General features: G+C 45.3%; 1 protein-coding gene across 3 annotated transcripts in view; it reads right to left on the bottom strand.

The window, feature by feature from the left end:
- LOC146198875 (polyamine deacetylase HDAC10-like) overlaps window positions 1-26151 on the bottom strand; it is a 59613-nt gene extending 33462 nt beyond the window's left edge. The window contains exons 1-7 of one of the 3 annotated variants that reach the window (XM_084594345.1): window positions 26113-26151; window positions 13470-13544; window positions 9591-9678; window positions 8760-8800; window positions 7354-7453; window positions 6280-6351; window positions 717-847 (exon numbers count right to left, since the gene is read on the bottom strand). In XM_084594345.1, coding sequence (XP_084450471.1) covers window positions 717-847; window positions 6280-6351; window positions 7354-7453; window positions 8760-8800; window positions 9591-9678; window positions 13470-13531 — 494 coding nt within the window. In that variant the 5' untranslated portion in view covers window positions 13532-13544; window positions 26113-26151. Of the gene's footprint in view, window positions 1-716; window positions 848-6279; window positions 6352-7353; window positions 7454-8759; window positions 8801-9590; window positions 9679-13469; window positions 13545-15920; window positions 16080-16701; window positions 16850-26112 lie in introns of those variants that run through there. The other 2 variants (XM_084594346.1, XM_084594344.1) reach the window with 2 other exon arrangements.

Here is a 26151-nt window from a genome sequence, read left to right as displayed (position 1 = left end):
TACTGTGTGTATTAAGCCAGCATTTTTTTTTTTTAATATTTGCTGTAATTTCCGCCTCAAGCTTAAATACAGGGGTATTTCGCACACTTATCCTTGTGTGAGCTTCTTGACATTTTATTACAATGCTGTGCATATACCCCTCTACCTAAGCTTAGACCATTTGGTAAGTCTACTCTATTGATTGTTTTTAATGTTGAAGTATAACTATCTTTAACCCTTTATTTCATTTTGAAGGCACGCACACTTCGGCATGAGCAGAAAGCGGGCGAAAGCCATAAGGAAGCCACAACATACAGGTCGCTTCGGAGCACAGTCGTCTGTTCCTACATGTTCGCAGGAAATGCATGACTCGTAAGAAAGCAGATGTTGCGGAAGGATATAGGGGGACGCCCCAGCTCTGAAAGTGCACGGCCTCTGGTCAGGAGTATATGACAACCTGGTATGTTTTTGCGAGAAACGACATTGCAGACTTTTTCTGAGCGCGATGTGCCTAACTTCAGTTCTTCAGCTTCTCAAAAATGTCATTGCCGAGGTATTAAGCTTATATAAAACTTTTCTCGTAAAATCTGGCCGAATAGTCTCCAAGTAGGCCTCAAAGGAGAAAGCGAGGCGCTCAATTCCCTGCAGTCTGTATCTGTTGTGAGTAAACCTAAATTTACGAGACGACGCGTGCCTTTAGCAAGTGTACAGTCACGCAGTGAAAAAGATGTGTGTACCTCTTGAGGCCGTGTCGCTGAATGGCGTAGCGGGCGGCGACAGCAGCGTTGTTGAAGATGCAGAAGCCGGTCACTGTCTCCTTGCCAGAATGGTGGCCCGGGGGACGAGTGAGGGCCAAGCCGTTCCGGCACTGAGGGCGAGCATCCACCAGGCGATTACATGCAATACACTGTTACTTGTATGCAGTGCATAGCCGCTATCTTTCGCAAAACCAAATACTCGCGCCATGTCGATAGACAACTACATTCTTACGTTGTAGCATTAAACCGATGATATAAGGAGAGGAAAGAAGAAAGGATAAGCGGGGAGGTTAACTGAGCTGCGCTGTTAGTGGAGAGATCAAAACCGGTTGGGAGAAAATATATATGTAGCGGAAAGGTAACGTGAGCAAGCATGGTCATGAATCCTTAGTGTGAGTGGAAGGGCTTTTGCATCGTTTGGAGGTGATTGAAGCGAAATCCTCCGGAATTGTTTACCCACGATGTCGAGACCATGCTGCTTGTGAAATAAAGGCCAGCCTATTTAGGTTCGCATTGACTACCCCGTTTCCTACACTTATCTCACTGGTTTAAGATGAATATTTTCAATTGCCTAAACACTTCGCCCTAGAAGTACTTCCTCTACGTTAATCCGACGTATTAAACGCAAATCAAGCCATAATTGAGCACTAAATTCAGGTTAAACATTGTGAAAAGGCAAAAGAGCGTGATGCTAAGAGACATTACAACATTATAGAATAGGGCGATCCGTTACCATGATCCGCTATCCCGCGTCACCTGTGCGTACTCGCTGATCAGTCCCGATGTGGCGTGCCGCCGACTAAAGGAAGTCAATAATTTAAAAGTAGCGCCATCTCCTCCATTCTCCTCCTGCGCTTTCGAGGGGCATTACCGCCGTATGGCGCCATCTGGTGCCCTCAAGACGATCTGCGCATGTGTAGTGAAGCCCGCTGTATCGAATCATGGCCCAGTTCAAACTATTGGCTAATGCTAATATGCTATTTATTGATACATTTAATGGTATTTAATTCGCAATGACAGCCCGCTATCTTCAATATGAAGACTATGAAGCTATTGCGGCTTTTAGAAGCTGCGCACAATTCCTTTAAAATAACGGCTTTCCTGTATCGCCGTATGACAAAAAGGAGCAAGCGTGCAATCCCCGAAGAATAACGTTGACTATATATGAGCAGACATGTGCCTTCTCTGTATCCCAGGGAGACTCTTTAGCTCTCTACTCAAAAGGGGCAACGACTGAGGAATGTTTGGCGGATAGTATCTTAGTGTCCCGAAGTAACTGCATGCATCAAAGATCAGTAACGTTCTTAAACGAACATGTGTTATCACTTTGCCGATTGGCTGCTGAGCTTCTAAGCGATCGTAAATACTTAACGCTTTCATTTCACAAGTTGTAAACACTGTCAATAGAGCTGACGCTGCGGAGCCAGTGTACAGCGCATTTCATAACACAAAATATCTTTTTTAATTTATATTTCCTTTTTCTAGCGAAAACAAAAAAGTAAAAATAACCGATAAACTCCAAGCACTGTGTAGATTGAGAGCGCCTGTCGCCTTGAACGTCGGGGATGTACTCTGTCCTCGTGAGGCTCACAGAATGCTGCAAGTGGCCACCATCAATGCTACCGAGCGACTTGCATTTTGTTGATGGCCTCCAATTTCACAACATAGCATTGCCCCTTCAAACCAATAGTTACAAATTTCAGCTGGATCATTTTGCTGAAATAGTTATCTAATAATTGTGCTATATAGCGTACATATCACTTCGTTGCACAACTAACTTTCATAGACCATGCCAAGGTATCTCATACTTCTTAAAACACAAACATCTGAACTGTAAAAATAAATCACCCGATATTTTACTTTTCAGTACATATCGCTTAAAACAATGCTACTAAAGAACAAGTGAAGTCGATACTGAATATGTCAACCCGGATATACTGAATCATTGCTTATATCGAACTGTCAGAATATATCCTTGAAAATGCATGCAAAAATATAGCAGCGGTGTTTGCACTTATCTAAGTCAATTTCAGTGGACTTTTGATGTATCGAATTATGCGCAGTGCTCTTGTAACGGCTGCGGTCGCTGCCCTAACCGCTCTATGATAATCACTTTACCAACGTGATGCCAGGTCGGCAGTGTGGCCCTTGGCACCTGCTGGATGTGTACCGCTGTGAAACTGCGCGACGAGGTGAACTGAGTCCGCTTTTAAGAGGCTTTAGGCCTGACATGCTGTTTGTTTGTTTGTTTGTTTGTTTGTTTGTTTGTTTGTTTGTTTGTTTGTTTGTTTGTTTGTTTGTTTGTTTGTTTGTTTGTTTGTTTGTTTGTTTGTTTGTTTGTTTGTTTGTTTGTTTGTTTGTTTGTTTGTTTGTTTGTTTGTTTGTTTGTTTGTTTGTTTGTTTGTTTGTTTGTTTGTTTGTTTGTTTGTTTGTTTGTTTGTTTGTTTGTTTGTTTGTTTGTTACGACAATTCTGCCACGCGGAGAACCCAGCGTTCGGCACGCCGTTTGTCATGCGGTGAAGCCAACCTAGTTGACCGAAGGTTTGCAGGGACTCTCGCGTGGCCCACGCTGCTGAAGCCCGCGCGGGAAACAATTCTACCGTAATTTTAATTGAATTATTCTGCTTATAAGTACCCATGCTTTTCCGAAAGCACCGTTCACTGAAGTTTAATGTGAGCCACAACTCCAACAGCAATTTCGCAGCGCGTCATAAGCGCGAGACGCAGCAGCGTGGCACTAGTCTGCTTTTGCCACATATTTGGCGCGCGTGATCGCGCCTATAGACCGTTTTCGCGGCGAGGAGGAAAATATCCTCGAACCGGAACGCGCTGCGCGGCTCCTCCTGTCTGGTATGTGGGGACGCAGGGATAGCAGCGGGGGCGGCGGGGCATTCTACGGAGAAAGGGCACACATTGCAGTCTTTGACACACAGAGTGTCTTGAATAGCCGCAAAGTATCTAAGCCGATTAGCTGATGTGACTGATGTGCTTTCTTTCCCTGTTCTTTCTTCTTTCGCCCCTTTCTTTCCTTGATTTCTCCGATCGTTTAATTTCCGCCGGCCGCAGTTTAGCTGCTAAGAGCTGCCGCGGTTAACGCAATCTTTTTTTTTTTACTCAGTTGTTTGCATTAACAAAAATATAACAACCAAAAGGAGATGATTAACAAGATAAAAGATTAACAGCGGTAGTATGCGCGTGTGTTGCTTTACACTGTTCCACTTGCAACTCAATCAACTGGGCGAAGACGAGCCGCTTCTGAATTTCAAGCCCCAACCGAAAATGTTTCGCTTTGGCAGCCTTTCGTGCGAGTTCCGAACACTGTGTTTGTAGAGTAGAGACCGGAAAAACTGAATACCCGTGCAACAACGCCAGACTTCGGGCAACAAGCGGATGATATTCCTTGTGGAAAATATTCACGAGATGCCGCCAGGTAAAGAAGAACTATTTCGATTCAGTCACCTGAGGTTAATGCAAGTATGAAAGAACCTGTCCCACTTGAAGACAACGATATACTAATAAATTGGCTGTCAACTTATTTAGTGAAACAGCGCTAAAATATTTTGTTTTTGAAAACACTCATCTCGTAAGATTTTGCTGCCTATAATAAATGGGAATATGATTATAGGAATAGCAGCGATTGCTTGCAGTAAGCAAACCTTGCGACGAAAAATGGACTATATAATTGTTGACAAAAGCAACTTTCGATGAGGTCATTATGGGACATAATTTAAGGTCCCTATTCCATAGGTATCACTTGTCTATTTTATTTTGTATTTTAATGTCAGCATGACGGCAGCGTCAGACAAACGCAAATAACGCCCAGTCAGAGAAATTGCAAGATAGCAGCCTCCGCTGTTGAAAAGTCATCGCCACTTCCCGCACATACCGGCAAACAGGTGGTTGAGTCATGTAGGCAATGCTGAAATCCGATTGCCTGGTAGTGGACGCTTGAATACCCTGCCTGATTGTCATTTAACAAAAGTAGCCACGGTAGAGTAAATGGATCCGAAATGGATAATGGATACTTAAGAATAGAACCCCAGTGGAGGTGTGGGAACTTCCGCAGTAGCCGCTCAAGCAGTAAAGAGTATATGAATGATTAGTTGACCCAACAAATCTAGCGCGATTAGCATTGCTCCTAAACGTGACATGAAACGGCTACATTCGCTTTCTTTCTTTCCTCAAGCTGTTACGGTAAGCCGTCTCTAGAAATCATTTAAGAATAAAAAGTAGATCGAAAGCTGCCATCACTGCCAGTGGTGCGCCGCCGCCTCTCTGTGCCAAATAAAAGTTAAACACTAATTGTGATCAGGCTTGTAGCGACCTGATCAGGAGCATAATTTTTGTCATTTCTGACCGAATGGCTTCGCTGCTACTGAAAACTTTTTTTTTCTTTCAGCTAGGTAATTTCAGAAAGCGAAAACTTGCACGCGAAAGCTCAAAAAAGCCGATTTCCGCTACTTGTCGCCTGTTCCGCGGATGGGACCCCACATACCAGCATGGCGGTTGTTCGCAACTCGGCCGCTAGATGGCGCCACCAAAATGGCAGCGCCCATGATAAAACGGTCTATAAAGCAGCACGTGAAGGTGAGCCCAGCATGTTCTCCTTTTCGACGCCTAGCGGGCTATGACGCTCGGGTCGCTCGGGACGCCGCATCCGATCCGCGGTAAAGGATGCGCTGCCGCTGCGGATGCATCCTACTAGAGCTGACGTACCTTATTCACACTTCCGGTTGACAAAGATGCTCATCTATTAGCCTGCTTTATATATAAATTATCGATATATTGAACTATTTCGAGATCCTCTTCGTGCTTGATAATCCAGGATCGGCAGTATCATGATGGCGTAGACTTCTCTCTCGAGGAACAATAACAGCATTCTTCGAGAATGCACCGTGTCGACGGTTTCGCTGAGTCTCGCACAAGTAGATTTAGTTGTCCGAATTTTTGGTATCACGCTATGAAAATGACTACTCTGTTAGGTAAGCATACCGATGATTTGGTCTCGTTTGTGGAATTTAACGTCCCGAAGCGGCTCATGCTATGAAAGACGCCATAGTGGAGGGCTCTGGAAATTTCGGCCTCCTGGATCTTTTTAACCCACATTGGCATCGCACAGCGCACGGACGCCTTGCTTTTCGCCTCCGTCAAAAAGCGGCCGCGGCGATAAGCATATCGAGTAAGCCAGCACTCCTTAGGGAAAGCACAACAGGACTGCCGAGATGGCTGAGTGAAGATGATGTAGGTCAACATGCCACCATCTCTATTGCAGTGGATTTGAACGAGAACAGCTGACACGCCATTCTTGAGGAGTCAACGCGCAGCTTCTGCATGTCGCACTCAGTGTTCTACTAACTAAAGAGCGGCTTCGATTTTCCTGCCTCCTATAACTCTTGTGCGCCATGCTTAGTACCGGCATGAATGTGAAATTAACCCTGAAACATCGGTGTTGACAAATAGAACAATTTCTCATCTTTTATTTTTATTTTTTCAGTCTGACCATTCCTTGACGTACAGAAAAGGCAAAAAAGGCTGCGCTTACTTTTCCAGTGAGAACTGCATCGACAACCTGGAGCAGGCAGCCGCACGCGAGACGAGCCGCCTTGTTCGTGTCCTGTGAATGGATGCAAGCAAACATATTTCGCCTTTGAGTGGAAAAAGAGTGCTCGCGCGATTTACAATGTTTTCTGTTATTTATTGGTTTCTGTTCCTCTTTTTCGTAAGAGGTAAACGCAGACAAAAAGTATGACTCATACCGCGCAATATCGCTCCAAGAGTCAAACTACGTCCCTACTGAATGGTGCAGGAAAGTGGCTGGTTGAGCTGAAGAACGACATCGCACAGAATGCATCTGCTTCTGATCCTTATACTAGCCGAGTTGTATTCACCAGAGCGCAAAATAAAACAGCAACGTACATACTAACATGTTATACTAACCGAAGGTCTGATTGGTGTCTTAATCTTAACAATTGATGTTTTAAGACACATTTTTGGGGTGCTAATCTTACTCTACAGTTAAGTTATTCTCACTAGCTGAACGTGAGCAAGCGAGAGAGTGAGTGAGTTGGCGAGTGCACTGCCTAATGAGTAAATAAGGGAAATAATCAGTGAGTTAGAGAATTTATGAATTAACGAGTGAATGAGAAATTATCGATGGCGTGAGCGAGTGGTAGAGGGCTAAAGGGGGAATTACATTTTTTCTTTTGCGTGACATAATGACGATTGCAATCGAATAAAGCCAGTGTTTCCCCCTCTTTGAAAAACACCACGCCGTCATGTTACGCTAAAAGAAGCTTAGATGCATGTATTGAGTAGTACAGCAGCTAGCCCTAGCTATTGTAAGTTTTTTAATGTGCGAAAAGAAAATATTTTTTCTTTCGTCACAGCATCGCAGCTCTGGGGATGCATATAAGCGCAATTTTGATGTCCTGGATAAGTTCTACAATAACCACACTGAGAAAAGCACTTTCTTCCGAGATATTTTTCCTTGTTTCTTGTTATAATACATGAAGTCTCAATGATTTCATAAGACACTATATGTAAACGCGCCCTATCTTTTTTCTCACTGTGTGGAATCTACTCATGGGGAAAGAAAAGCTGATAGGCTGACACCCACCTGGCATATGGTGGTCACTGGGTCAAGGCGGTCATTCTCTAACGCCACTTCCTCCAACGACATAGACTCCGTCGCCCGGATCTTCTCTACGTGCTCCTTCCTGCGGGGTCACGCAGACGCAGCCATGTGTGCGCTGGGTGCCTCATTTGCGTAATCAATTGAGGCTCAGAAGACCTTGCTTACACAACATTCAACATGATGTAAGAATCGATAAGTTAAAAATATCGTTGTCTTTAGTATGTTTCTTCAAGCAGCTCATTCCAATACTCGTTTATTTTTTAATATACCCTGCCACTAAACATATCAATATACCTAGTTTATGTGTGACTTGGCCGCACCTGTATCTCCAAAAGCTTGCTTATAATAAAGCCTGTGAGGAGCTGATGATTAAGGAACACATGCTACACGAGTAATTGAGCAAGTGTTAACGAAAGTGAGAACCGGCCTACAGAAGCACTAAATCACCTTCACGTTTCCTTCTCTAAGCAGGAAATATCTCAAATAATTCCTATAAAATATGATGTAAGAATTGATGAGCTAAATATATCGTTGTCTTTAGCATGTTTCATCAAGCAGCTCATTCCAATACTCGTTTATTTTTTAATATACCCTGCCACTAAACCTATCAATATACCTAGTTTATGTGTGACTTGGCCGCACCTGTATCTTGAAAAGCTTGCTTATATTAAAGCCTGTGAGGAGCTGATGATTAAGGAACACATGCTGCACACGTAATTGAGAAAGTGATTACGAAAGTGAGAACCGGCGTACAAAAGCATTAAATCAGCTTCATGTTTCCTTCTGTAGGCAAGAAATATCTCAAATAATTCCGATAAAATATTGACGAAGGGGATGAAGATGATATCTCTGGTGCATACGACTTCGTTCAGTCGGCCGTTACTTCGACGCCAGTTTTTGTTTTTTGTAATATATATATATATATATATATATATATATATATATATATATATATATATATATATATATATATATATATATATATATATATATATATACACACATCCGTACTTGTACTGCGAGAACTATATTTTTTTTTTTTACATGAACAATAAAGGAGAGGTTGGTGCCGGATAGCAGCTCCGGTTACTCCCTTTCACCAGTTCATAAGAACCACTTGTTCTGCCGATGTGCAGTTCACCATAGCATAGACTGCTACATAAGATAACACTAACACAAACTGTATACAGTATATACAGCAATTACTAGCATCAGGAGAAGCTGATTTCTTAATTGGTGCCGAAGGACACTTACTGCATTCTTTTAACATATTTTACTAATACCGTCCTCAGGGGCCTTCAAATTGCATTTATCAAAACGTACTAGCTCAAACGTAATTCTGAAGTGAGGAAACGCCAGAGCTTGAACAGCGTTAACTTCATACGCACGTGTGCACCAAGAGAAGCTCTTCGTCGGTAGCTTGGCGGGACTGAAAGGAAGCATTCATATTAAGTGAACGTAGTCAAACGACCGATGGCGATTGTGCCAGTGGTGACCCGTTTGCAATACCCGAACATCTCGAAATTTCGCTCCTGCGTCTCTATTCTATTTCTCTCACACCACCTCAAGTTATTACTTAGTTATTGCTTAGTTTCAGAAGTCATAAGGTACCCTGTGTAGCCTTTACGAAAAGTAAACAAGCTCAAGGGGGGGGGGGGGGGGGGGGGGGGGGTTCTAGTTTGCACGTGAGAGCCCCAGTTTTCGAAGGGGTGAGGATAAGGGTTTTTCGTGGAACCCTGGATTCTGGTATCACCTTTCTGGAGCTATGGAACGCCTGCCAAAGGAATATATATGCTCGAGCTATTCGCGTTCCACGGAGGTTATGTGCGCATGTGTGATATATGGCAGTATGGCGATCAAGACATCGTTGAACAAATGTACACTCAGGACTCTAATTATGGCGCTCTTCTTTTCCTCCAAAGTTGCGGTCTATCACTTTTTACAATTACATTCTTCAGTTCACAAATCCTGCGCAGTCCACAGTTGCGGCATTCACTGCATTTATCGTCTCTGTAGCGCTGTCGCTTCGACGGACGTTTAACGATCAATTTTATTAGCATGTCCATGATCCAGGAACGAGCTTGCAATGCTTGTGTTTTAGGATTTCGCCCACTGCACTCGCTGCACGCGGACCTCGCCTCAAGCAAGTTTCAAGCAAATAATAAGGCAACTGCAACTAAAGTTGTATGAACAGTATTTTTTGCACAGAAATAAATGACCTGCAAGACAAGAGCTCGGTCCAAAAGACCTCTGCTCTGCAGAAGCTGGTTGGCGACTTGAAGTCTTTTTGGCCTTTCTGGCATCCACCTGCGCATGAGAAGAAGGTGAATGTAACGGATCAGAAAATCTTAGTAAAGCTGTTTTGCTTGCAGCGTCTTTATAAAGAAAAGCTTTTCCTTCAATTTTAACTCTAGTTGCAATGCGAAAGAATGGAATCATAAGCATTCACAAATCATTATTACCGCCTATTCTTTAAGTGTGATGCCTGTAACCATAAAGTTTCTAAATATTACCTAAAAAATTACGGTCACCATCAAAAGAAGTTTCTTAAATGGCACTTAATCCATCACGGGAATGATGGCAAGATCAGGTTTCACATTTGGCTAGGCTGTAACGTAAGATCGAAGACATGGATCCAACATCGAAATCGCAAGTTGCGAAGCGATTCTCTCCTGGCGCGTAGATAAACCTTCATTCAAAGCATGCATTTTTGGTTTGGTTTGTTTTTGGGGGTTTAACGTCCCAAAGCAACTCAGGCTATGAGAGACGCCGTAGTGGAGGACTCCGGAAATTTGGACCACCTCGGGTTCTTTGACGTGACGTGACGAAAAGTAAGGCGCCCGTGTGCTGTGCGATGTCAGTGCTTTTTAATTCTCCAATAGAGTGAATGTGTTAGACTGGTATGTAAACTTTAACAGCGTTGCTTTGAAGTTTGCCCCAAGTCCAGTTACGGCCGAATCCCCATTTTATGTCGACCACTGCAACATGCCAAATAAGAAACCTCCTCCTCCCGGCCTTGCTGCATCTTAGCATGCATGGTGCGCATGCTAAGATGCAGCATGCGCACCATACCTCTGCGCCCATAACTGCTACGGACGGACATCCGATCAATGCAGTCCATAAAACCGTACTGAGTGAGAGGCCTGAACCCAGAATGTCAAACACGGGAATGCAACAAGTTCTGTTTTTCTTTTTTCATGCGCTATCAGTGATAGCACTGTTTTTTTTTTTCTTGTATTCTGCGAAATCGTTAATCCTCGTGAGCTTTAATTTACGTTAAAAATTAGCTACACTTTAGCCCTATATATACTTGGCTACCGCATCTCGATGCTTGTGCGTGCCTCCCTAAGTTTTGAGATTTGTTATGAGAACAAATTACTGTGTTATAGCGGGCTGGCATTACGCAGCCTGGTAATATGAGCCATGAAATGTTTTAGTTTTTGTTCCTCGAAAGTTTTCTTATGCAATAAAGAAAAAATAAAAGATGGCCGGAGCGATATCCGGCTTCCACAGGCGAAACATACCTGTTCGTATTGTCGCATTTTCGAATCCCGGTCGAAGGCATGAATAGGTTTTTTTCTTCTTCTTTCTTTCATTGAGGCTAATTACCTACAGCCTGTGATCAGTGCCGATTTTTCAATCGGATAAGCGTTCTGCGCAAACGCATTAATAACATACCCCTGTGATGCTTAGCCACGTTTGAAGATTGACGCAGGGGAAATCTGCGGTTATAAAAATTGCGGAAGACACATACGTGACCACAACCACCAATCCAGTTGGGTACAAAAGTTTTTGACAACGTTCTTATATGCCATAATTGGTCGGCTTGAAACACTTGTTTATTTCGGCAAAACCAAAATGCAGTTACTTAACCCTCTCATGCATACGGGCCTCATATTAGGACACATGCTATAAAAATTTTCACTTGCTGGGAGGGTATCTCTAGCCGCATGGAGTCCTGAGCTGAGGACATGTCAATGTTCCTATTATGTTTCACAGATGACACCAGCCTTCGATGTTTTTTTGAAATGCCAGGTTCTAATAGGGAATAGGCTTGTTTGAGGCCATTGATTGTTCCTAAGAAGCAAAAAATAATTCATCGAGGGGCAGTGGCTCTGTTCGGGTATAAAAATATATGCGGGGCGTACAACTCTTATTTGACGTCAGCCAGTTTTGTTGTCGTTGTTTTCTTGGCTATGGCCTGTATACGTGGGAACAGACATGTGTTCTCAAATGTGAACATTATGCTTGAAAAACATAGCCTCATTTATAGCGGCAGCTAACAAACCCTCACATGCAGAATTCCAGGCCTGGGCCCAAAGCACCTGTATTTTCCTGAGCTTTCCATGCGCGGTGCAAGCTATATATCTGTTGTTTAAGGACGAGTTGCGCGCACATAAAAGGTAAACACAGGAAGAGAACAATGGAGCAGGAAAGAGCGCAATTCGTCTTTTAAACAAAAAAGAGAGAACGCAACTCGTCCTTAAACAACAAAGCCATGCACCACCTAGCCCAACACGTTCTACTAAACAGGCTATATATCTTGGCGGGGATTCGGTTGTGTGTAAGTGTCGCACTTCTATTGACTGCGAAAAAAAAAAAAAATCTATACTTTTCAAAATGTTTTTAAAACGAGGAGTGTCCAGGAAGGAAATCGATGCTCTTTCGAACCTCTAATTTGACTCCGATGACGATTCTGAAACGGATGATTGGGAGAAAGATCTTGGCACTTCAAGAAGTAGCTCAGAAGAAAAGGGCGATCACAGCGAGCCTGTACATGCTAACGGCGCTTCAGTAAATTTTGGCCCAAGGGCTGCCTCGAGTGCACCTACTGCGAAAAAGTGCAGTGCACTGTGGATCGCCAATAAAAACAATTACTATGCAGGGAAGCCTGCTGGGTTTATTGGTGAGCGCAGAGTCAACGTGTATGACGCACATACAGATTGGCTACCTCTCTGCCGTAATTAGTTATTCTTTACTTTGTAATATTATTTTCCAAACAAGTTTATATGCAGTTGGAAAGGACAGCGGGAAAGAAAATAGTGTTATCGATGTTACCAGGCCGCCCTCCGTGGAAGTTTACAACGAACGCATGGACGAAGGGGGAGGAGAAATGGAGGGCGGAAGGCAGGGATGTATGAAATTCCTTGACTGCAAGGCACAGAAATAACGTCCTCAAGAGGGGTTACATGCTCTTCCACGTTATAAATATGGCGATTACGAATGCCTCGACTGTAAGGAGATGCAACAAATTCAAGGAACACTTTAAGAACCAACTTTAGCTCCGAGTTCGCGTTGCCAAGGGGCTCATAAACCGCATTGCACCAGCACAAAGCTCGATGTGACGAGACTGCTCAACCAATGAATCTGCACCAGCTTCTGTATAGACAAGTGTGCTTCACCATCCGTCTCTGGAAAAAAAATATGTGACATCTGGCAGCATTTCCTAAACAAGAGTAACCAGAAGATAACTATTGTCGAAGTCCTGCCTGCCGTAGCGAGACAAGGTACCTGTGCAGTCACTGCAACGCCCCTCTGTGTAGCGAGTGCCCCGCGTCCTTCCACACGCATAAGCGGAATGTGCAAGGCCCATCATCAATCTTTCGATTTAAATTGTTTTTTGTTATGCTGCTCTGGCATGAGTGTCCTATATTGTTTAGTGTATTACTATTCTGTTTTGTACTTAAGCCGATTACCTCGACCACCTTACTGCATGATGTCCTCATATGGGGACACATAGAAAATATAAGGAGGCTGTGGATTACTTCAAATAAATTGTTTTCGCGATCTTTTGGCCTACAGAGATATTTTTGAGCGAGAAATCTTTTTTTTTTTCGTCCACTGCGTTTAATTCATGCATGAGAGTGTTAATGTTCACTTTGCATACTGTTATAAAGGGGATGGTGGTGGTGGTGGTAGTGGTAGTGGTACACATCAAAACTGCGGCTTCTATGCGTCATTTTGTTGTTAGATATGGTATGATTCCTTTCTATCACTTTTAAGTGCTGTACGATACGTGACATGCTCCCAGTATATGCTGTCGCTCTGCCGTTAGCGCGAAGTGCCGCAAACGACAAAAGGCTTGCTTCCTCACTCGCCTCTTGAGTGGATTCCAGTGCTTCAACATAAAGTCGTCGGTTACGTAGCACGTAGTGGCCATCCTGAGCAGAAATCTGTGCATACAAGAGAAGAGGAGAAACATTGAGAGGATGAACGAAAACATGAAAAATATAATAAACGCTACCTATAATCTACTCCTTGCGTCATTAATTCGAAAATTAAATGTTTAAGCAGTAAAAAGGAAGAGAAAAAGTTTTGGAAATTTGTACCAGGCTTTAGTGCAGATATCTGTTTTTGACTAGTCGGCGCAAATGTCGTTGCTTTATCGGCTCATTTCATCATCCTCTGCTAAAATATCACGATGCCTGTCATTGTATTGTCTATCATGGCTTACCCGTTCCTGGCAACACTTCGGTGAGGCGCTGTTATTCTGAGTTTCCCCTAGACATGCACCAGCGGTACGCGCTGAACATGAGGTGGGCGGACGCCCGTTGCTCCAATATCCCGCATGCTGTTGCTGCGTCCTTTCCACCAAAGACAAGCTTTACAGCTGGGGCCTAATTCCTGACGCGCGCTGTATCAACAATGGTTAGGTTGAGTCACACATCTATGCCCTTGACGACTGCGTCGTAGCTCCCACGCTCACCCGCCTAGCCTCGCGAGCTTTTTCCATTCCGTTTCTCCTCGCGTAACGTTCGATGGTGATGCTTGTGGGCTTGATCCTTTCGCAGAATAAAAACGCGGCCGTATACCTTCGGCGACCCCGTTGTCCCATGTTCCCCATGCTAGTGCGTCTCTCAGTATTAATATGAGGTTACCTAGATAACCAGCTTTTTGCTCTGCGGAGCAAAGCTTCCTCCGGAGGCGGTCGAAGCGGCACATCCTCCTCAGAAAGGGCACTTTGGCACTTAGTACATAATTTTGATATGTTCCATTTTTGTGGAAGTTATTTGAACTACGTTCTTGCATTGAAAGTCGCGAGCTTACAGCTTGCCTATGTATACGTGTGAGCCCAAAGGAGCACTGACAGCCTGGACATAAATATGCTAGGTGGACAGAGCTCCCGAATGAGTCAGTTGCACCCGCAATATTAATATGCAACATGTGACCAGATACCCACTGCATCATATTTGTTGCCACTTCTTATGTGTTTTGTATTGTGTACTGTTTGGCTGTCACACTACATACAAATGTAAACTGTCCGTTGTTCCCAACATGTGCGAGCGTACGTGTGCTACGTAGTCTATTGTGGCCAGCCTGTTGAACTCGCAAACTGAAAACCGTGGGTTTAAATTCCTCCTGAAATTTGAAGGTTTTGTTCAAACAAAATTGATTTCTTTACAAAAAGTTAAATAATTCGAGACATGTGGTGACGTTTAATTCGCATTACGTGTCATGTTTTAATCATTTTCATTTCGTGCTTGACCTCATGTTTAATCTGGGCGTTTTGGCAAGTTCGAAACTCCCGCGCGAGGTCTGGTGGCTGTGACGTCATGACCGTGTCTGCCAATCAGGATTGTTCGTTTACAACCGACTGCGCCGACAGCGCCGACGCGGGCTATTTTGCGATGCGGAACCTTTTAAGCTGCCGACAGCCTAAAGGTTCCGGCAAGACATCAATGTCTTACGCATTCAATGCCTTCAATCATATTGCTCCATTCGGTTATTTACTATCACGCCACGCGGCGTCAACCGTGACGACCTGTCTGCAGCCTGTATGGTCGCGGACTTACAACAAGCGCTTTCTATGTCTGCTTGCATGATTCGCCTTTGGGCGAAGAATGCGAAGATTATTTTGCTATGCGCGTCTGGCATATCAGATTTGGCTTTATATCTGTTTTTATTTAAGCCCGTCTGTGCATTTTCATGTTGCCCGAGCAGTGTAGAGGGAGATAGAAGCTTTTTTGCAAAGGTCGACATAGAGGTTAGCCTTTATAATAATTCTTTGGCCTGCTAACCTGTATAGGTAGCTACAAAGAGAGAAAGAGTGGACTAATAGATACAGTTAAGGTACAAGTATACGTCGCATCTCCAATTTTTCGATCCGATCAGATTTGTCTGTCGATACTTCCGTTGATTAACCATGCTAGTAATAGCGAGTTTTAGCATATGGTTAAAATGATATAGGGAAATAGCGGGGCACAAGTGCGCATTCAGTCGAAGGGTGTGGCTAGGTACGGTTAGTGACCCCCCCATTCCAACCCCATTCTAAAGCTACCTAATGTTCTAACTGGAGAAATTTTCGGACCTCTAACAAAATGTCCACGTTGAGGTCATTTGACAATGGTGTACTATCAGAGCACATCATGATAACGAACATCTGCTTTTCGATCGCGTACGAGGGGCAATAAGCGATTATAGGGCAAGGATGAGGCAAATCAGAGAAAGGTATGAAACAGAGTCAGAGTATAACGAGAGCGCAGTGTACAGACTCAAGCTTAAAGCATTGCTCCATTGGCAGCAAAATAGACCAGTAAACTTTAGCTCACAGGTAGCTTGAAGTCCGTCCGCGACCTCTGATGCACAGCAGAAAACCAGTAGTTCTTCCTATGTCAATGAGAAACAGCCGAATAGCTCTCATTGTAGTGGCGTATCAATACCAGAACACTGATTGCACAGCTGTTCAGGAGCAGCTGTTGACTTAGTGCTTGCACCTTGTGCCACGAATGCAGCACGGAGTGCAGCCGGCAGCGTCGCCTGTTCGGCGCGCAGACCAACCATATAGGAATCGCTTGACGTGACTGCAGACGCGCAGCCGATGGAGTCACATAGCCCAGCAACTGATTCGGCATATCGCTCCTATAAGACAGTACTGTAGGAAGTCGCTTGACGTGCTTTTCTTGCGGACGAGTACATCTATGATAAATCAGTGCGTCTTTGCCAAAAGCAACGACGGCGCCCGGAAATGGGCATGGCTTGAATATGCAGAATATACGAAGATAAGCAAACGCGAAAAAGACTGCCACAGAGTGAAAACTATAAATTATAGCGTGATTACGAGCCCGTAACACGAGTAGTCATGTGCCGGCTAGCCTCGCCGATAAATGTATACACATTTGAGTTAGCATAGTAGAGGGAATACGCTAACTATTAGGTCCCCGAAGCGATTATCTAATGGCTATCGAGGCATATGGCGTCGCATGCGGGAGGCCCTGGGAAGGGCAAGAGTGCTGGGTCCGTAGGTGAGAGACACATTTTTGCTGAAAATAACTTAGAACAGCTAACGTTGCAAATGCAAGCAACTATGGGCTAGTGAACCAGTTGCTATACTTATCGTGATCCTGATATTCTCTCAAGAGTCCAGCCAGGTGTTTCTGTGCTCCAGTGGTCGTTTATAAAATAGCTCAAAAGGCGTTTTTATGTGCAGTTTCCATCGATAAAACTGGCCCGTGAGACGTATCTTACTTTAAGTCTATTTTGTCAAATGTCGCCAACAAAGTAGTGCCATTTCCACTAAAGAATAAAACGGCAGATCATTTGTGCACAGGTGCTGCTCAATAGCTCTTCAATCACACAATCCTTACAGGGCAGGATTAAAACAAGCTAAGAAGTATCAGCAGCTGCCTGACTATCTTTCATCAGAGTTCATTGCCTTTTTCATTCCATCATTCCAACTATTTAAATGCCCGCAAAAGTTGCATTATAAGAGCACTTTTTTACATGCCAAACAGCAGCAACAAGTACATGTATGGCTAAATTAAAAACTTATTGTTAGCTTGTATTCTTAGCCATAGGTTTTAGAAGACGCGAAGATGCAGCTCCCATCTCGAAAAAACGGGTGCAAAACGAGCTCTAGTGATATAGTAAGGTATGATATGATACAAAATTGAATGAATGTGCGTCCTCTGCTAAAAAGCCTTGGTCTCATTTGTTTTTAACATGGCGACTCGTCAATCATGTTCTAAACGACGCTGCAGTTATGCCTAGGTATCTTTACTTCTACTGTTCTTCTACAATGCATTTTTGCTCCCACGTGCAATATCACCTTGCCGGTGTGAACCCAGTGTGTTCGATTCCCATTGAAAGCACATGCCAGAGTTGGCGTTCCTTCCAACTCGACTGGGTCATGTGGTCTTCTGACCTCACAAAATCCGCCAACCAATCACTGTCCGCCCGTGTACCCCGCTTCCCCTGCCAGAGGCGTGTTCGTGATTTCTCGAGGCTGCGAGGCTTCAAATGGAGGATGCAAAGATAACGCTGTTTGTTACTTGCAAACTATACCGCTTGCCAAAGTCGTGCCGGGTTTTTTTTTGTTTTTTTCTTCGATGCTGTAGTTTCAAACATTCGATGCCAGTGGACAAATTTTTCCGACATGATGGCACTAAGCTTTCCCGTTAAAAACCTGCCAAAGGCATTGTCGTAATTTTTCAACGCTGCGAGGCTTCTGGTGGTCGACTCGAATTCGGCTGCATTTGTACACCACTGTCATCCCGATACAGATGAAGGGTTGATAACGCCCAGGAAGACTCGGAAAGAAAGCCGAGTGCCGAGTCCCAGGCACGAACTAAATACCGTCGTGGTGCGCATCTCCCACACACCCCGCTTCGAAGCTGTCAAACCGTATGCCATCTTATCCGCCTTTATTTCTGTGGTAGCTCTTCCACCCCGTATACGCCAAGACATGGTCATTCCGACTCAGCCACAGCAAATAATCATCATTCTGAAAACTGCCTATGAAGTAGCGGAGAAGCGCCTCGCCCAAGTGTAAGGAATACATCAACAATCAGATAGAACAAGTCACGCCGTACCTTACCGCACCGCTCAACTGCTCAAATCGTGCAAGGCCGTTATACATGGAGTAGACGCGGGCGTTTTCATCCGTAAATTAATTAATTGCCTAGACAACTACCAAGCAACAGTCATCGCGGCAAAAATGATGGGCGAGGCCAAATCAGTTCTCATAGCATTCGAAGGCACCATTGTTATACTTATCATACTTTTTAGGCCCAAAAGTCCTGAAATTTGAAATATGCGGAAACTACTGGCATCGTAGCATGAATTACCCCCATGCGGTAACTTTCTGGAGGTGCCCTACATGTGCCACTCCTTTGCATCAAGATCAGGCAGCACATGAATGCATTCCCTAGTATTATCACTGCGGCGGTGAACATTTGGTCCAAGATTTTTGGTCCATGGCTCCTTTTCCCAAGCATTTCACCCCAGAAGAGCTGAGCACCAGGCCGGGGGAAATCTTGTACCCATTGGAAACCGGGGGTACCCACACCAAGGATCGAACCTGGTACCTCCCAAATGCGAGGCGGCTCTTTCGATCCCACATGTCCCGTGCAACAACAAATGCACAAAGCCAGTATCAAGACTGCCTACGACGAGTGAGTACACCTCCGCAAGAACCTGCCAAAAGCCGCTACACTGATGTAATCACCCGCCAAGCACGACAGTCGCAGAAAACAAATAACCGCTACGAAAAGCTCCGACAATTACGACAAATGCGAACCAGCAGGCACCGGACGATCATCGACCTGACATATACCGCACAAGTAGGTATCAAGCATCGACGCCCGTGCAAAACCAACCCTACTAGAAACGGTGGTATGGGGACGTGTTTCTCCACCCCTGCAACGCCTATTGAACTGCCACTGCAGTACGCTATAACAGGACCGATTCTCCAGCCGGTCGTTCTGCAGCCTCCAGCCGGAAGAGTTCTGAAGCCCAGTTTAGATAACAAGGCTTAAAACGCCGACCTCATTGAAAACGCATCATCGTCGTCCCCTTCACCGCCCGAAACCTGCAGGGACTGGCTCCACCAACGAATCTGCCAGGTGCTCCTCACCCCTATCCAGTATCCCTTACTCATTCCTCCCCCACAACCCATTCCCCATTTTACCAGCAGCACATTAACCAACAATTCTAGGTTTCCACAGAACAAGTGCGACAAATACTGCGACATACCTTTCCTTGAACCGATTAAAGAAATGCACACGTCCGCACGGCTTGGTTAAAGAGGGGCTGTATATCTATGTCTGGCGGCCTTTCAGATAGTGTGGTGTTTTATGCTATAGTGAATATCTGTGAGTAAACAGGAAGCAAATAAAAGGATTATACTGAATAAACTAGTAGCAAAATGCGAGGATGTGAAAGAACAGCACATGACTAAACAGTTGCATGCGTCAAAAGAGCAAGCTTGTGGAACTCATCTGCGGTTGTACCAGGCGAGTGCAGCCCCGTATCGTAATGCAAATTATTCAAAGCTTTTCACAATAAGGCTCATCACAAACAGTGCACGTGAGTCTTGCAGGCATCGCCTTAAATTTTTTTTTCTCACCCCATGGTTTTGCTCCCGTGCTCAGACATGCTTGGCGGAGATAACGCCGACTAACATCCGCGAATACGACCGGATGTGTAACGAACGGTATGCACCTGCCGCCACGAATGCGTTAGCATCTGCGAAAACACCGCCGTTAGAAGTCGCCTCAAATATTTGCGGGCTTGTGTTTGCAATAGGAGAGCACAAAAATTAAAAATGGCCAGGACCATCCGGCTTACAATGTGCCTCCCCGCTTTGCTTTCGAGAGGTTTGCCGCTTTGCTTTGCTTTCGAGAAACTTTGGGTCAGCAGGGGAAAGGCGACCAAATGACGAAAGCTCTCACCCTGCTCCGCAGATTACAGACACACTAAATTCTTAGTCACTCCAGGTTATTGCTAATTACTAACGGGGAATACGACCCCGCAGGTCCAAATCGCAACAACGGAGAACCCGCCACTCAGGCGCACATCCTCTGTGGATGCGCAAATAGCCCGCCCCCAAGAGCCCTCCTGCCAGCTCGCTCTGCAGAAAGCTGGGATCAACTCCTCATCTAGCCAAACAAGAAATATACAGAACTTGCACTTATTTCGTGGGCCCAGATGTCGCCCCCATATGGGGGCTACACAGGGACCACTTGCCCTAATTCACGACATCTGGGGCAAATAAAGTTGTCTTTCTCTCTCTCTCTCTCGTACTGGTTACGGCTTTCCAAGTATTCAAAAATTCCGAGAACACTGCAGAATCTGCAGTTGAGAAATGCGAAAACCTGAACGTTGCTGCTGCACACGGTATATCGTGCACCCATTGTGCAGCTTTTGCTAGCAAGGCGGGGGCTCATGCCGCACAGTGGAAATTTCCTTTCCTTGGCGTTGTTGTTGTTGTTGTTGTCGTCGTCGTCGTCGTTGTTGTTGTTGTTGTTGTTGCGACTTTAGGAAGGAAAAGAAAAATGCACGCGCCTGCTACTGACTCTGTAGCTGAGCCACTTCCGCTGCCTCGTGCGGACAGAGGTGAAAATAGAGAAAAAAAAAATTAGAGCAGTGCAGAATCTACATTGGAGTAATGCAAAAGCACGGATGCTGCTGTTGGTTGCTTCTGGTTGCTTCTAGTAGCTTAATTCACTTCTTGTTTGCCCATTTAAATGGGCCTTATACGTCACAAATAGCGAGCGCCCTCTCTCGGCTGCGACACAGCGCCGTGTATGGACTCGCCGCCACCATCTGATGGCGCGAGCTAGGGCCCCGTCTCTCGGTCTGGCGTGACGTCACACGGTAACGTGAAAAAGGCGTGACGTCACCGCTGCGGCTCCTGTAAGGACTCACCGCCACCATCCAATGGCGCGAGCTGGGGCCCAGTCTCTCGGTCTGGCGTGACGTCACACGGTCACGTGAAAGGTCATGCATGGAGGCGTCACGACACGCCAAAGGCTCGAAGTGCTAGCAGTATTGCTTTCGCAATAAATGAAAAAAAAAGAAAATGAGGGAGAGAGAAAGACGCGCGTCGCAACAGCCGTCGAAGCTGTGGCGGCTGCAATGATGGCCTACAACAGGAACAACCGCCAGAGGCAGGCAAGCCCTCGCCACCATTCCCAGCCCCGTATGGCCAGGATCAGCCATACGGGGATTTCAGTGCACGTTAAGGATCCCAGGTATCGAAATTACTCCGTCCCTTCACTACAACACTTCATTCTCTCCGCTTTCATTCTCACTTTCATCCCTTCCCTTACCGCGAAGTTCAGATGTGGCTAGGAGAGACGAGAGAATTCAGTTGGTTTACCAAGAGATTCATAACATTAAAAATGGCTCTGCATCACCGTAGAAATACCAATTGGCAGTGGAACTGTAGGGGCTTCAGTCGCAAACGTGCGGTACTGGAAACTTTTTTTGACCAACATTGACAAACCCGAAGTAATCGCATTGCAGGAGTGCAGTAAGCACGCTAAGCTAGCGAGTTACAAATCATACGCGGGACGAGATGACAACACGCGAGTGGTCACCCTTGTCAAAAGGAATATAACGGTGCTGCAGCATAATACCGGGACAACAAATGTTGACCATATACTAATCGAGATAATCCCACAAAAAAGAAAATTCAAAAGTCTATTCATCTTCAATGTATATAGCCCGCCTCGACAAAAACGTCAATGCAACTTCAATGAGCTATTCGCCAAAGCGCGAGTGATCGCGAAAGGAGGACCCCTGTTGATAGTAGGGGACTTTAACGCGCATCACACGGCATGGGGGTATAGATACACGCAGGTAAAAGGACGCGAACTATGGAACAGCATTCAGCAGAATGGCTTATTGCTTCTGACGGATCCCCTGAAACCAACCCGCCAGGGTAACAGCGTTTCGATAGACACATCTCCGGACTTAACTCTAACCGGAGGCTGCATTTACGCCACGTGGTGCAACACAGGTGAAAATTTAGGCAGCGACCATAAAATTATAGAAATCGTAGTAGATAACGGTCCACCGGTCGTCCGCACCAAAAAGGCAACGTTGGTGAACTGGGAGGCTTTCCGAAATGGCCGCACAGGTGACGAGGAAGGCATAAGTAACATTGACGATTGGAATAAAAAGGTCATTCAGTCGGTCAACGAAGCAACGGAGGAGGTGGAGGTTGACGAAGACATTGAAGGAGTAGACCGTCACATGGTCAGGCTCTGGCGTAAGAAGAAGGATCTAGAAACGAGACTCACACAGAAAAGAGGGAATAGGAACTTGCGCAGAGAATTGGCAGTGCTTAACAAAGAAATTTAAGAGTATGCGCTCGTTTTAACGAGGCTAAACTGGGGCAGCATTTGTGAAAAACTGGACAGGAATATCGGGAAGGCAAGTACGCGGCACTTACTTCGGCATCTTCTAGATCCCGACAAATCTAAACTGGAGGCCAGGCAGCAAATCCATAGGCTAATACATACCTTTGATGGGACCGCGGCTACTCTCATATCCCAAGTCCGAGACCGGTATTTGAACTGTGCAGAGGGTATAGGCCAACAAATGCCTGATTACAAGGGCCAGGAAAACCCGGAGCTAGATAGCCCGATAACGGTTGCCGAAGTCCGGGCAGAAATAAATAGACTGAGAACAAAGACTGCTGCAGGTCCGGACAGAGTCAACAATCGAATGCTAAGAAACTTGGACGACGCGTCGATCCGACACCTCGCAGCATTCATGTAGGAGTGTTGGGAGGCCGGTCGTCTGCCGGCGACATGGAAGGCCGCAAACCTCGTATTCCTCCCGAAGCCGGGGATGCGGCCGGGTTTCGAACACTTGCGTCCGATCTCGCTCACGTCATGCGTGGGGAAACTAATGGAGCATGTTGTTCAGGCCCGGCTGAACCGGTTTTTGGAGGACAACGATATCTATCTGAACACCATGATAGGATTTTGACCGCATTTGGCCGCATGCGATGTCATGCTGCCACTAAAAGAACAGATCATACACAATTCAACAGTAGACACCAGGGTGATCGTTGGTCTAGACGTGTCAAAAGCTTTCGACAACGTGAAGCACTCGGCTATTCTGCAGAATCTCAGTGCATTAGATGTTGGAGTTCGCACGTACAACTACATACGCGACCTCCTCAGCGATAGAACGGCAACTATCAGTATGGGGGGACACACAGTTGAAGGTATTCGACTGGGAAACAAAGCCACACCACGAGGATCGGTGTTGTCCCCGACACTGTTTAATATCGCCATGATTGGTCTCCCCGCAAAACTAGACGAAATCCAAGGGCTACACCATACATTATATGCAGATGACCTGACTCTGTGGATGTGCAGGGGCAGTGACGGTGAAATTGAACAGACACTCCAGCGGGAAATCGAAGTTATAGAAAGATACTTAGAACCGATCGGGCTCAGATGTTCGGCCGAGAAATCGGAAGCGCTCGTTCTCACGTCAATGCGATCGCTCCATCGTCGGCGTATAAAGAAGGATAATCCGGAAATAACACTCAGGGTCAACGGTAACGTTATACCAACGGTGGCAACCCTTAGAGTTCTGGGATTACGAATTCAGGCCAACGGCAGGAACTCGGAGACGATACAGAGGCTAGACGCTAGCACCAGTCAAACCTGTGGACTCCTGAAGCGGATCGCAAACAAACATGCGGGCATGAAAGAAGCTAACCTCCTTAGGCTAGTCCAGTCTTTTATAATCAGTAGGATAGTCTACGTGGCGCCGTATTTAAGGCTTCACAAGGCAGAAAAGGAGAAACTTGACGTTCTCATTCGTAAAGGGATAAAAACGGCACTAGGTTTACCACATAATACATCGACAAACAAGATTATGAGACTAGGGGTCTCCAATACCCTCGAAGAGTTCATTGAAGCTGCAAGGACTTCACAATACCAGAGACTGTTGCGCAGTCGCACTGGTCGGCGCATTTTGGAAAAACTGGGGTATGAGCCGCAAGCATGCTCCAGACGTACAGAAAAAGTACCTAGACAGGTTAGGGACAAATTAAAAATACCTCCGCTCCCCAAAAACATGCACCCCGTTTACCATGATAGCCGGAGGAGTGATAGAGCAACGGCGCTGCAAGCCCGTTTTGAGGGAAGACAGGACGTCTTATATACAGATGCCGCACAATGCGCGAACGGTAGGGGACGTGTTTCAGTAGCAACTAGAGAAGACGGGGGCTCGGTAGTTTGCTGCAGCACCCGAAGTTCGACCACAACGGAGGCGGAAGAGGTGGCCATCGCGCTAGCTCTAACACAACAACAGGTCAAAATTATAGTTACAGACTCGAAATCAGCGATTAGAAACTTTGACGCGAGCCGCATTTCGGCCATAGCAGCAAGTGTGTTGGCCAGTGGTTCACCACCGGCAGAGCAGGTCGCGCTCATTTGGACACCGGCGCACCAGGGGTTGAGGGGGAACGAGAAAGCGCACACACTGGCCCGAGGATTAGCTACATTCCGCGATCCCAGTGACGACTTATGCGCAACCCCGTACCCCTTGCGCGATGAGGAGCCCCTGCAGTTCGACGATGACCTTAACACCTACCAAGATTTCCTAAATCATTACAAATTAGGCAGATCAGTACTACCAAAAGCGTGTAAGCAACTCACCAAAAGCGAGGAGGTTATGTGGCGTAAGCTACAGACTGGAGTATTCCCGAACCCCCAGCTTTACAGCAAGTGGCACCAGGAAATTTTTAGCCCCAGGTGCAAACGTTGCGATGGCATAGCGGACATGATCCATAGGATATGGACGTGTCCTAGATTTGGAGAACCTGACCGAACAGATGAGTCCTGGGAGGCACTACTTCTCAAGCAGGACGAAAAAGGGCAACGAGAAGTCATCCGTCTTGCCCTGGCCGCTGCTAAGATCCAAGGGATCCAGGTCGACGGCTGAGGGGGAGGACATGGTTGGGACAGAGCTTCGCCTCGGATCCTCACCAACCTTTTGACGGGTGCAATAAATGTTATTTCTCTCTCTCTCAGATGTCTACGGAAAACAGTGCGACAGATACAGCGCCTTTCCTTTCCCGTGAACCAATTTATTATTATTATTATTATTATTACTATTATTATTATTATTATTATTATTATTATTATTATTATTATTATTATTATTATTATTATTACTATTATTATTATTATTATTATTATTATTATTATTATTATTATTATTATTATTATTATTATTATTATTATTATTATTATTATTATTATTATTATTACGATGTCGCTCCTATCGCGCGGAGTTTTCATAGCCACGTGACACATCACGTGTGCTAGAATATGCCATGACGTCGGTGGCAGTGGTCGCCATGGTAACCACGCTGCCGTGACGACATTTTTCGGAAGTTTTCAAAAATTCTTTGTATACATACTGTTTATTAATTAATTCATGTTAATTACTTTATAATCTATTCCAAAATTTTATCCGTAATGTTGGTGTTTTTTGCCGCTATGTTGACTCCATTGTTAGTTCCACGTTTAATGAAATTTTCACCGGTAATTAATTAACTAATCACTCCCGGCGGCGATACTTTTTCACTCTACCTGAAACAATCGTTTTTTTTTTTTTTTTTTTTTTTTTTTTTTTTTTTTTTTACTCTTTACTCCTAACTCCTAACGACATAAGGCGTGCCGTCACGTTTTGCGTCTCCCGTTTTGCTGCCATTTCCATATGACACGAAATCGCGAACATAGTCAAGTGTAGACAGAACTTCTTTACCTTTCCAGCGAGATAGGACGAAGCCGCTCTGCCCCTTAACAATATCTCTGCCTGCATTTGCCTGAACAACGTGTGGCGCATCACACGCTATCCGGGGGTAGGTAACGAGGTCGCAAAAATGTTCCTAAGAAAAAGCACATCAGCAGCTGTGTACATCGTGAGATATATTAGGTGCCACTACTCCAGCTACTAATTATTTTGCCAGTCGAGAGAAGAGCTCACCTTCCGATATGAGCTGACACGATGCGTAGCGAGGCTCTA

Source organism: Amblyomma maculatum, chromosome 2 (genome assembly GCF_055883805.1).
Source record: "Amblyomma maculatum isolate TAMU_Amacu chromosome 2, ASM5588380v1, whole genome shotgun sequence".
Lineage (NCBI taxonomy): Eukaryota > Metazoa > Arthropoda > Arachnida > Ixodida > Ixodidae > Amblyomma > Amblyomma maculatum.
Note: the sequence above shows the minus strand (reverse complement) of the source record. Positions and strands in the feature narration are given on the sequence as shown.